This window comes from Amblyomma mixtum, chromosome 8 (genome assembly GCF_055824585.1).
Source record: "Amblyomma mixtum isolate Tamu chromosome 8, ASM5582458v1, whole genome shotgun sequence".
NCBI classification, from domain to species: domain Eukaryota; kingdom Metazoa; phylum Arthropoda; class Arachnida; order Ixodida; family Ixodidae; genus Amblyomma; species Amblyomma mixtum.
Genome location: NC_143019.1, coordinates 3,234,863 through 3,247,758, shown reverse-complemented (window position 1 = coordinate 3,247,758; position 12,896 = coordinate 3,234,863). Strand labels below are relative to the sequence as shown.

Sequence of the window (12,896 nt, the reverse complement as noted above, 5' to 3'; positions counted from 1 at the left end):
GCTGCATGATAAAATTTGCTACTGAACTACGCATAAATATACATTTTTTCACAATTGAACACTATTTTTTGTATCTAGGGAGATCTAGGGATTTTTTGTTTGCAAATTTGGGGAAAAGTGGCTCTGGAAGTTGGCACCACTGCCAACATGACACGCGGCAACCTGAACACCCGATTGTGAGCTTACAGGCCACTGTGGCAAGTGGCAGCAGACAAGACGACGCCGCTGCGTCGAACTTACCATTGCCTGCGCCATCGGCCAAAGACTCCCAGCATCCCTTGCGAATACACATCACTTCCGGCACATTTTTGTCAGCTCGGGTAGCGAGGACCTCTCCTTACGTTTCGTTTCTCCATGAGCCAACTTCCATCTGTCCTCAATGTCTTTTGGTGCGTTAGCTCTAATACTAGCATTGCTGTTGTTGCGACTGTTGGAAGGATGAAAGGGAAAGTGCATGGGCCTGCCCACTAGCACGGGCTGAGCCACACCCGCTGCCACGTGCAGACAGAAGAGTGTTGACAGATGTGAGAGGAAAGGTTACACACCTACTGTCACAGATACCCCTCAGCTGAGCTAGCATTGCTCAAAGTTGCGTTCGTATGAAACAAAAGGCCATTCAAGTGGGACCAGTGGGGGAGTGCCACTGGTACACAGATTGTGGACCACCTAAGTGGCGTAGAATGTTCGGAGTGGTATCAAACGATTCAGCGCACTGCGGAGCATAAAATTACTAGTCGAATCAGAGCGTAGCGCATTGTAGCGATTCGCACCGACGACTTTTAAGGCGAAAGCTTTTAATACCTCAAACTGTCGTTAGCAGCCGTGTCGGCAGCAGTGTCGGCAGCCATGTCAGCAGATTTGTCCGCGTTTCGGCGTCACTACTCAAATAGAAACTGCGTTGAGGCTGGGAATCGAACCAGGGGCTTTGGCATGTGAAGCGGAGACGCTACTACTACGCCACGAAGGCTCTTTTTTTGTCTTTATTGCCTGTTCTGACAGATTACAACAGATCATGAACAGATGTTCTGCGCTGCACTCTCAAACACCAAGAGCGGACATGTGTTTCACTCGCGTGAGAAAATCAAAACTGTTTCAGGGAACACAACTCTCCCATCAACTCGATGACTCAATCTCCAAAACATAGCACCTTGTACACTTCACGTAGCTTAAATATGTTTTCTTTGAAGTAATCTCGGACAGACCACGCACCTTCATCGCAGTGTCGTACAGCCATCCTGCTTCGCCAAATACTGTGCAGGCCAAGAAGGAAAATTTACATCATATTTATAAAGATCCGGCTCAACGTCCAGGAATCGTATCCCATACGGCGTCGAGGGTAAGTCTTTCTTTATTGTACGCGGGAGCACGTCCCAAAAGAGCAGCGCATCCAGCAATCAATAAAGACGTGTTTTATTGACTCTGGTTTGTGACAAAACAAGCAGTCAGCACCCCATGGTAAAAACAATCCCTTCTCCTCCATCCATGTTTTAACCAGCAACGTCCCAGTGTGCAACTTGAAGAAAAACCTCTTCACACCCGCTGGCACGAAGGCTCAAGGTTTGAGCATAAATAAAGGCGGATCTAGTGAATGCATGGGCTTCATAAATAAAATAAAAGGAATAAAAAATGAAAATAAGAAACAAGAAAATAAGAAAACAAAAACGAGAAATAAAGTAAAAATCTAATATGAAAAATAAAGAATAAATAAAAAACAGTACGCCAGGAAACGCTTTCGTCTTGCAGCACTTTAGAGAGCCAAAGTGCCCCCTGAATTTTTGTTTCCTCAAACCGTGACTTCCTGAAACTTCAAACGTCCATTATGGCCAAACTAGTTGGCCTAGTACATTCGAAGTGGTGCCAAACGATTTGTCATCTTGCGATGTATACGTCTGGCATCAAGAAAGTAGATGTCCGGACATAACGAACCGGTGGCTAATGACGCAATATTCTTTCGATATCGCTAACGCTCGATACTCGCACGCTGCCTCGGCGTTTCGCTCTTTTTCTACGCACTGGCGGAAAACGCACCTCGGCGCCGGGTATCTCCTCGAACCGCTTGTGCAGGGCGCGGTAGGCGAGTTCCAGGCCCGAGGCCCAGGCGAGCAGCGTGTCGTCCTCGCTGCGCGTGCTCGGCGTCTCCTCCTCGGACGAGGACGACTCGAAGCCCAGGCGTTGCTGCAGTTCCTTCAGGCAGGATATGGTGCGGTTGCGCCTCTCGTGCATCTCGGCCGTCCACCAGGACGGCGCCGGCGGGAGAGAAGTGGTGGTGGAGGTCCCTGCCTCATCGCTCGCCTCGGCGGTGCGCTCTGCTTCCTTCAGGATGGCCTGGGATCATCACGGTCACGTGAAAGAGCGCTGGCACAACTGTTGGCTCTGCTGTTTCGCAAAATAATGAGAATGACTAGGCTGTCACACACAAAAAAAAATGGCTGAGGCTTAACTTGGTTAACCCTGGTCAGATGCGAAGCATATTGATGGCTAGGCTTGTTAATACATGGCTTTCCTTGGTTGAATACTTGATCATTTTAATACAACCACTAGAAGCCTTCGTCGTGGGGGAAGACAACGGCATGGCTACAGCGGAACGCCGACTAACCCCGAGACGCGCGTTGGGTGGGCGCCTGGATTGCCACGGAAGCCGCGTCCGCCTGCCCGGTGGAGCGAGCGTTTCACCTACACCGAGTGTGAACGCGCGTTCGAAATGCGCGGGAATGCCGCTCGAGGACATTCCGGTGTCTGGGCGATGGCATCGTTCTCCCTCTCCCAGCGCGTGACGGCGATCTGTCGTGACGTCATGTGTCACGTGGTATGTCACGTGGTGTGTCGTCACTGTACCACGTGGTCTGCACGGCGTGCAACCACAGCGACGGCGCGAGGTGGACCCTCAGCTTCCTCTGTCGTGACGTCATGTGTCACGTGGTGTGCACGGCGCGTAACCACGGCGAAGGGCTGTAGTGTACCTCTAGTAATATGCTTCGCATAAAAAATGGCTGAGGCTTAACTTGGTTAAGCCTGGAGAATGCGAAGCATCATCGTGTCGCGTAATTTGGAGGCGCACAACCACAGCGACGGCGCGAGGTGGGCCCCCGTTTCTCCACTGTCGTGACGTCATCGTGTCACGTGCTGTGACGTCATGTATCACGTGATTTGGAGGCGCATAACCACGGTGAAGGGCTGAAGTGGTAGCTAAAGTACTATGCTTCACATAAAAAATGCCGGCGGTTTAGCATTGCTCAACACGGAATATTGAGCGAAAGCAGTTTATGCTGGTAGACACCAACGCCACGTGCATGAAAGCGAGATTGATGAGTTCACTGGGACTGAGGGCCTTTCAAGCTGCTTTATGCAGCTTTTGTCTCAGTTTGCACCATTTTATTTAAATGGAAAATAAATCAAATCACTGACCCAGGGAGCCAGTTGTGCGCCTTTCCCTTCGTTAAAATCAATGAACTTTACAACACACGCGCGCGCGCGCACGCACGCACGCACGTACGCACGCACGCGCACGCACGCGCACGCACGCACGCACGCGCACGCACGCACGCACGCACGCACGCACACGTACGCACGCACGCACGCACGCACGCACGCACGCACACACACACACACACACACACACACACACACACACACACACACACACACACAGGCACAGTTGACTCCTTGTGGAACCAAATCGCGCCTGCGTCTCCCACATGCGTTTGTTTCGAATCAGGTGCAAACGAATTTTCGTAACTCCCTAGAGGGCGCCACATGCTGTGAAAACACTGTGCCAACCCGATACAAAGGGGATAGTCAATAAATCATCATCATCGTCGTAATCATTGTCATCAGGGCAGATTCCTGCCTTATTTGCGCAGCAGCACATCCGTCTGCTTCCCCTTCTGCGTGCGAATAGCCATCCGCGTCGCTGCGCTTGAGGACGCTCACCTGAGCGATGGCCGTGGCGAGCATGACGCCCATGGTCCCGTAGTTGTAGTACAAGGGTACACGGTGCCCGTACAGGTACGGCTGCCTCATGTACAGCGTGGGGATCAGCACGGAGCCCAGCTCCGGTTGGTACGAGACGGGGCCGTACGGCTCGGTTCGCTGGAGGATCACGTCCCGGTGAGTGGGTGGGATGCCCAGGAGCATTTTGTTGTCCGCCTTGATCACGTCCAGGAAGCCGAACACGAACGCCCGCGGGTTATCCATGGGCGGCGGACTGAAGTGGCTCACGTCTATGGCGACCTCGCTGAATTCAAGCGCACCGAAATGCACAACGCGTGAATTGATCACCAGTGATCACACGACAAGAATCGCTGCGGATATCACTGACCGCTCCATCGCTTCTAAGCATAGGCAGATATAGTCGGACACAGCTGGAGAACGCAGTGGAAAAAATGTTTAACGTTCTCGGATAAAAATTCTGATTATAGGAAAATTTCAAGAGACTGTCATGCAAACATTCAAGGTCCATTCGTCTGATGTGTGGCAAAATCTCGCTTTTAAAGTGTTTCGATCGATCTCATCGAACAGTCAAGACTGCCATAGAAAAGCAAAGGGGAACGCTTTTAACGGTATTAAAAAAGTGAATCGAAAAAAAAATAAAAGACTGCCGTCGGGTGATCTGCGCATATATTGATTGATTGTTATAGTGAAATCTTACATTATATGGAAAAAATTTCGTTCATAAATGGTTTCCCGCTGGAAAAACTTTAGCGATCACTGCGGCGACTAGCACCGGAGGAATGCGAAAGCAAAACATCCTCATACTATGTCGACGTCCGTGGCTGGTCTGGAGTCCATGTACTAGTCGGCGTCCGTGGCTATTTTGACGTGTCAGTGTATTAGTGCACCTCATCACCCAAATTTTTCGCACGGCAGCATTTTATCACACGCTATCTGTCACAATCACACTTTCACACATTTATCTTCAGAGAACGACGTAATTGTGCGGACATATTTGCGGACACTTTTTTGCTGATGCAACAGAGCCATTTAATGCTCTCGCATTAATAATACCATCGGTAATGAGGGCAGAAGATGCGCAGCAACTGTCTCACTCAAGGCAGACATCCGAAGAGAGCTGTCAGAAAAGGGACGGAGGTGTTGAAAGCAGGGAGAGAGAGAAATTCGCCATAGTGAAGTGCTCCGGATTCATTTCGGTCTTTACGTCTGTTGCATCTGGCTGTAATACAACATTAACATCAGGAATATAAGCTACGCATGAAAATGTTCTTTATAAACAGCCCGCTTTACGCAAAAGCAAGGGCGCGAAGGCAGGTGCGCCGAGCGGGTAAAGTTGCGCCGGCGAGTGATGTCATTTGCCCAACATGGCCGCCCCTAGGGGCGCCGTTGGTGGGGTTAGGCCTAGCCAACGTTACCGGGCCTAGCCACATGCGAACAGGAAAGCACGGTTCAAATTGGATCCCCGCAGTACATCGCCTGAACAACAGCGGCGCACCTGATGGCATTTGCCGGTATGACGTCGACCTCGATCTTGGAGGCCAGCTCGTACGCCTTGTCGCGGACATCGACGGGTAGCCAGGTGAGGACGTCCTTGTCCTTAATGGCGCGCGTCAGCGAGGCGAACTCGTCCTTCACCATTTTCGCGGCGTCTATGAAGCCCTGGTCGTAGATGAGTCCTCGAATGAGCTCGTGCCACGACAGGGCCCGGATACGGCGGCACAGCTCCAGACAGAAGCGCGCCGCCTTGGTGGCGCCGGCAGAACTGCGCGAAAAAAAGGCGGGGGTTTCTTGGTGAGGAAAACAAACGGCACAGTACCTGTCCCACATCTCGGTGGACATCTCAACCGCGCCGTGAGGGAAGGGAGGAGCGAAAGAGGTATACTTAAGAGAGAAAGGTGACATAGTGGAGGGCTCCGGAATAATTGCGACCGCCTGTGGACCTTAAATGTGCACCGGCATCGCACGGTATACGTGGGTGCCTTTTGCGTTTTGCCTCCACCCAAACGCGGTCGCCGCGGTTGGGTCAGAACCCGGGTACCTCCTCCTCTGTGAGTGACTGTCTCCGCTTCCGCAACGACTTCACGGCGTTACCATCAACTCGCCAATCATTGTTGCGCAAATGCCTCTCAAAGAAAGTCCTCCTGTCAGTGGCGTCTACCTGTTGCCATGGTATCGCGGTTAGTCACCTTGCACCTGGTATTGCGACATGGCAGCGGTCTGGCAGGTGCAAGAGCATTAAACGCGACGCCACGACAATCGTTCGACTCTATTGGCTGCGGGGCCTCCTTTGAGAGACATTCTTCTCGGCGTTGCTCGAATTGTTCCGACTGCAAAATGCCGTTGCGTAGCAGTCGTCGCTTCCGTAACCACGCCACCAGCGTTTTAACGCGACATCGTTAAATGCCGCGTTGTCCATAAAATCCGGTATCGATGTTGTGAGCGAAAAATCACGAGCATGGCTCTGGCACATGACTCTAGCAGGTGGTTCCCAGAGAGCACCCTAGGAGGCAGGTCGGCCGTCTAGGTCACGTGACATTGCGGCGTCATCACAAACTGCCCACAGGATTAGTGACCAAGCTGCCAACCGTGGCAGGTGGCAGTTAAATTAATGACTGGTCGATCGGGAAGAGCAACCTGGGCCGCACAAGGCCCACCGCTGTGAGCACCTGCCATCGCACGAGAGGGGCGCATCGCTTAACCGCTGCACCCATAGAGTTTCTTACTATTACCTAGAGGGAAAGCTGGCGACCCTTCTATGGGATACTCTTGTAGTTACGAATTGCGCACAAAAGACACACACAGGAAAAAAACACACGAGGGAGACTGAAAGAGCGCATTTGCGCTCTTTAAGTCTCCCTCTTGTGTTTTTTTCCTGTGTGTGTCTTTTGTGCGCAATTCGTACCTACAATAGTATGCACCAACTCGCCCAACAAGAAGTTCTTCTTAACTACCTTCTATGGGAGTTTGCGTAGAGCTCCCTCAAGACCACTTCAGCCACCATGGGCACTCAAAACATCATGGGGCGGTGAGCTACCGACTGTAGAACTACAACTTTTGGCCAAAAAATAATAGAAAAATAAACGCTGTTTGATAACCAAGAATGTCCTAATATTCAATATCCTGTCTAATGATTGCAACAAATGAGCAGAAAAGCATGCAAATGCAAAGTTTGCCCAAAATAAGAGCTGACTCGCTCTCCTATTGTCCAAGTATTGAACATACAAAAACTAATATTTTGTGTTTGACAGGCGCACTTTTAAAAAGAAACATGTTTAAAAAAAATGTTGAGTTCTTTAATGGTATTTCGGAAATAAAAACCTTTTTTATTGGCCTCGTGTGTTCTTGCGGTTTTACTACTATGGTTTTTGCACACTGCGTTCGCGCCAAAGTCGTCTGCGAACACACGAACAGCGTTTTCAGAATGAAGCACCTTAGTAGAGCCACTCATGGTTCCCGAAGAAATGCGACTGTCCCGCAACAAGTAGCTCACCGCCCCATGATGCTTTGGGCGTCCATGGTGGCTGAAGTGCAGCGCCGCCAGCTTTCCTCTAGGTAATAGTAAGAAACTCTATGGCTGCACCACTGCGCCAGGAGGGGTATGAGGGCTCCCAGGGATCTACGAATGTAAAGCAGAGGATCACCTTCTGAATATAAGAGAATTTACCCCGGACGCTATCGCATCATACCCTTAAGGCTGAGCTTAAGTTTCCCCTCCAATTTTGTTTTCCCTGCCCTCTACTGTGGTACGCCGAGCTCACCCCAGGCTCTCCCTGGACGTCTCGAGGTAAGCGACTTCAGCATCCAGATTGGCCCCCAGGTAGAGGCGGGTCTTCCTCAGGCCGGTCGACGAGAGGGCCTGGAACGCGGCCCTAAATATGGCCGGCGCGTCCGCACCCACGAGGGCCGTTTGGTCGACCTTGAGGTGCTGGGGAAGCACGTCGTTAACCGCCAGCCTCCAGGCTTCGGCCGTCACGCCCGTCGCCATCCCGCTCACGAAGAGCTCCAGCGGACCGGCCACGCTGTCGGTGGCCGGCTCGGAGCCGCCGTAGGCCCTGGGCTGCAGGGCGGACTCCACGCTGCGGTCGCTTTCGATCACCTGGGCGACGCCGTCCCTGGATGATCGCGGAGGTTTAAGGCCTCATACTCATACGCGCATACTCGCGGCCATGACTGTCCGTCCGTCCGTTACATCTGAGTCGCAACTAGTCATCACTAGTAGCAAGTCATGACTAACTGGTCATTAACCATGACTAGTCATGGCTAGTTAGTCATTACTCGTTAGGCATTAATTAACCAGTCATGACTAGTTAGTCACTAATAAGTCATGACTAGTTAGTCATGACCGGTTAGTCATCAACAAGTCATGACTAGTTAGTCATTAACCAATCATGGGTAGTTAGTCATTAACCAATTAGTCATGGCTAATTAGTCATTAACCAGTCTAGACTAGTTTGTCATGACTGTTTAGTCATCACTAGTTAGTCATTAACCAGTCACGACTAGTTAGTCATTAGCCAATCATGGCTACGTAGTCATCAACTAATTAGTCGTGACTAACTACTCATTAACCCGTCAGCCGCCGCGGTGGCTCAGTGGTTATGGTGCTCGGCTGCTGACCCAAAAGACGCGGGTTCGATCCCGGCCGCGGCGGCTGGAATTTCTTTGGAGGAGAAATTCTAGAGGCCCGTGCACTGTGCGATGTCAGTGCACGTTAAAGAACCCCAGGTGGTCCAAATTTCCGGAGCCCTTCACTACGGCGTCTCTCATAGCCTGAGTCGCTTTGGGACGTTAAACCCCATAAAACCAAACCTAAAATCGAATCATTAACCAGTCATGACTAGTTAGTCATGTCTAGTCATGTCTGGTTAGTCCCTAACCAGTCATGACTAGTTAGTCATTAACCAATAATTACTAGTTATTCATCAACCAATCATGACTAGTCAGTCTCTGACCAATGACTAATTAGTCCTGACTAGCCAATCCAAGTCGCCCCGTAGCAGCCTCGTGTGTGCTTATGGCCGTCGTCTCGTTGGTGGCGAGACTTCCGCCTGGCGCACTTTAGATCGTCTAAGTGGCCCCTGAATTTTGTTTGAAAACGAGGGGAAAAAGGAAGGTGCTGGCCGCAGAAACTGGAGCACTGGAGACGAGCGGCTGCCGAAAATAAAAAGAATAAAATAATAAATAGAAATGTTAAAAGTAAGCAAGTGCAGGTTGTCACAAAGTTCGTGCACGCCTTGCGTTTCTTTTTCTTTTGCGGGCGAAATGGCCACGGCGCCGGTTGTTCGCAAGCATGTCGCGACGCGGCGGCGATGATTTTGTGGCCTAACAATTCTGGATGCATCGCACCAAAATACACGTGCTTTCGAGAAGTTTGCAGGCAAAGCAACCCCTCCAGAGCACGTAACTCATCAAAATAGCCGAAATTCGTTGGCCCACAGCCCCGAGGTTAACTACGTTTCCGAAATTCTAAGAACTGATATGAATGTTATGGTGGGCTACAAGACCCTCAATAAATAAGTAAACCAAAAGTAATAGTTCAAAAGTTATTAGTTAACCAGACTATTAGTTACAGTACTTCTTACTTGTATTATAATGCGCTACACCGCTGACAATGCTGTGCCGACAAAGCACTCTTCAAACTAAAAAAAGCCAATTTTTTAATATGCAAAATATATCATGTAAAACACCCGACATGCATACACTAGTACAACCCACACGCGGGCTTTGATAAGGCTGTCAGTAAGTATTTTCTTCCGTGGACATAACTGTACAGTCGTCCCACTTGCTAGCCATTTTTGGGAAGTCCAAGAGACTACAGGCTTTTCCTCCCTAATTATGAAGCTTAGTTAGTAATAAACCGACAGTGGAAGCCCGCACAGAACTTATTCGCTTTACAATCCTTCGCAGTGTTCTCGGAAAAATTGAACCGACTTTCCGAAAATCTCAAAAGTCTCCGTACGAGCAAAACGTGGCACAGCGTACGAACATTCGTTAAATCTACCGCCATCTCTCGCACACATTTCTTTCCGCCACAGTCTTGGTTTTGAATTCTTTGCCACTAAACATTTTTAGATGCAACGTTTTTTGTAAGGAGTTCCATATTTCACTTCTTTAGTTTCCATTAATCATGTTGTTGCCTTGGCAAGAGGGATTATACTATGAAATCGCATTGTTGTCGTCCATGAAACGTGTTGTTGCCTTTTTAATGCTCATTTATATTCTGAACGAACTATGTTGTCCAACTGCGGAATTTCGTTTTTCTGTGTTAATTGTTCCCTGTGTGTGCACTTCGTGCTTTATTTCCTTGCATTTTTTTGTATATTTTTCTCACGAAGCCCTTCCTGCTTGAGTCAGAATATTGGCCCGCACTATCTGCAAATAAACTAAATAAATTTAAATATTACCAGGATTGGTCCACGTCATAATCACATGCATGATGCGAACCGTGGAAGCTGTGCTCTCGAAAGTCTGCCTACCTCACCCCACCCCCTCTTTTCTTATGCAGTCCAGGACGGTCATCTCGAGCACTGTGCAGGCGTCGTTACCACGCTGCTCATGGGGTGCAGTTCAGTGGCACTATTTGAGGTGAGTACACCCTGGACTTACCGTCTGTCCTGTTCCATCCTTCGTGTAACAGGCGCATACTCTAAACACAAAGGACTAAAAAAGGAATAAGCTGTCCGCTACACTCCAAACATAAAGGAGTAAAAAGGGAGCAAACTGTCCTCTAGCGCAATCCCTTTTGCAAAAGGGAATGCGCTAAAGGAGACCTTGATCCCTTCTAAGGCGGAAACACTCATACGATAGTCGGAGCCTAGCAAAAATCTTGCTTGTGCATCTTGCTTGAGCATCGTTCGTTGCCATAGCAACTGTGATGCCAAGCGGCAAGAATTTCGCCTAGGCCTCCCCCGAAATCTGGCCTTGGCCGATATGGAGCAAAAACGATGTCCATTCATAATTTAGCGTGCCAGACGCGATGACGACCTCCAACTTTCGCCCGGGCCATCTCCGAAATTTGACCTTGGCCGATCGGACGAGAATTGACGTACAACCGTAACTGGCCTGCTCGACACGACGGTGACCTCCAAATTTGACCCGGGTCATTTCCAGAAATTCGGTCCGGGACGCCACCGAAAGAGCAGTCCACAGTTTCGAGATTTGCGCCATCTCATTGCTTTGGTGTCGCTCGCGGCGTCGCATTTACGCCACCGCGCTTTCGCACGTCACACATCTAATTTTTACTCATCTATAGACGTGTTCGTGTTTAGTGTGCAGCACACTCCCTCTTATAAAAGGGAGTGCACTAGAGGACAGCTTACTCCTTTTTACTCCCATATAGGTGTATTAGTGTTTAGAGTGCAGGGTACTCCCTCTTATAAAAGGGAGTGCACTAGAGGACAGCTTACTCCTTTTTACTCCCATATAGGTGTATTAGTGTTTAGAGTGCAGGGTACTCCCTCTTATAAAAGGGAGTGCACTAGAGGACAGCTTAATCCTTTTTACTCCCATATAGGCGTATTAGTGTTTAGAGTGCAGGGTACTCCCTCTTATAAAAGGGAGTGCACTAGAGGACAGCTTACTCCTTTTTACTCCCATATAGGCGTATTAGTGTTTAGAGTGCAGGGTACTCCCTCTTATAAAAGGGTGTGCACTAGAAGACAGCTTACTCCTTCTTACTCCCATATAGGCGTATTAGTGTTTAGAGTGCAGGGTACTCCCTCTTATAAAAGGGAGTGCACTAGAGGACAGCTTAATCCTTTTTACTCCCATATAGGCGTATTAGTGTTTAGAGTGCAGGGTACTCCCTCTTATAAAAGGGAGTGCACTAGAAGACAGCTTACTCCTTCTTACTCCCATATAGGCGTATTAGTGTTTAGAGTGCAGGGTACTCCCTCTTATAAAAGGGAGTGCACTAGAGGACAGCTTAATCCTTTTTACTCCCATATAGGCGTATTAGTGTTTAGAGTGCAGGGTACTCCCTCTTATAAAAGGGAGTGCACTAGAGGACAGCTTACTCCTTTTTACTCCCATATAGGCGTGTTTAGTGTGCAGAGCACTCCGTTTTGTAAAAGGGGTGCCCTACACACTAAGGCAGTGCACTAGAAAGTTTACTCTCTTTTTACTCCCCTGTGGACGTGTTCGTGTTTAGTGTGCAGAGCACTCCGTTTTGTAAAAGGGGGTGCCCTACACACTAAGGCAGTGCACTAGAAAGCTTATTCTCTTTTTACTCCCCTGTGGACGTGTTCGTGTTTAGTGTGCAGAGCACTCCGTTTTGTAAAAGGGGTGCCCTACACACTAAGGCAGTGCACTAGAAAGCTTACTCCCTTTTTACTCCCCTGTGGACGTGTTCGTGTTTAGTGTGCAGAGCACTCCGTTTTGTAAAAGGGGGTGCCCTACACACTAAGGCAGTGCACTAGAAAGCTTATTCTCTTTTTACTCCCCTGTGGACGTGTTCGTGTTTAGTGTGCAGAGCACTCCGTTTTGTAAAAGGGGGTGCCCTACACACTAAGGCAGTGCACTAGAAAGCTTATTCTCTTTTTACTCCCCTGTGGACGTGTTCGTGTTTAGTGTGCAGAGCACTCCGTTTTGTAAAAGGTGTGCCCTACACACTAAGGCAGTGCACTAAAAAGCTTACTCCCTTTTTACTCCCACACGGCCATACGGGTGTATTTGTGTATAGAGTGCACCCACCTGGTGTACACGTTGGGCAGCCACCCGAAGGTGGTGTCGAGGACTCGCCGCAGATCATCGTAGTTGGCCAGGTCCATCTTTCGCAGGATAGACGTGCCGGGAGAAATGCGTAGCCTGGCGCCTTTGTCGCCGCTCGCCTCCATGCGCATGATGAGCACCGTGTGCAGGCCGATCTCCAGCGAGGCCCGCGCCACCAGGCGGACCACCTCGGTGAAGCTGCTGGCACTGCGCCCCGTCGACCATGACTCAACCTC

At 49.7% G+C, this 12,896-nt stretch overlaps 1 protein-coding gene across 1 annotated transcript in view; it reads right to left on the bottom strand.

Annotated features, from left to right (window-relative positions):
- LOC149331166 (uncharacterized) overlaps positions 1-12,896 on the bottom strand; it is a 35,194-nt gene that overhangs the window by 4,235 nt on the left and 18,063 nt on the right. Inside the window, exons 2-6 of the mRNA XM_089555892.1 lie at positions 12,643-12,893; positions 7,710-8,063; positions 5,447-5,713; positions 3,931-4,234; positions 2,029-2,325 (exon numbers count right to left, since the gene is read on the bottom strand). Of these exons, the coding sequence (XP_089412018.1) occupies positions 2,029-2,325; positions 3,931-4,234; positions 5,447-5,713; positions 7,710-8,063; positions 12,643-12,893 (1,473 nt within the window). The remainder of the gene's footprint in view (positions 1-2,028; positions 2,326-3,930; positions 4,235-5,446; positions 5,714-7,709; positions 8,064-12,642; positions 12,894-12,896) is intronic.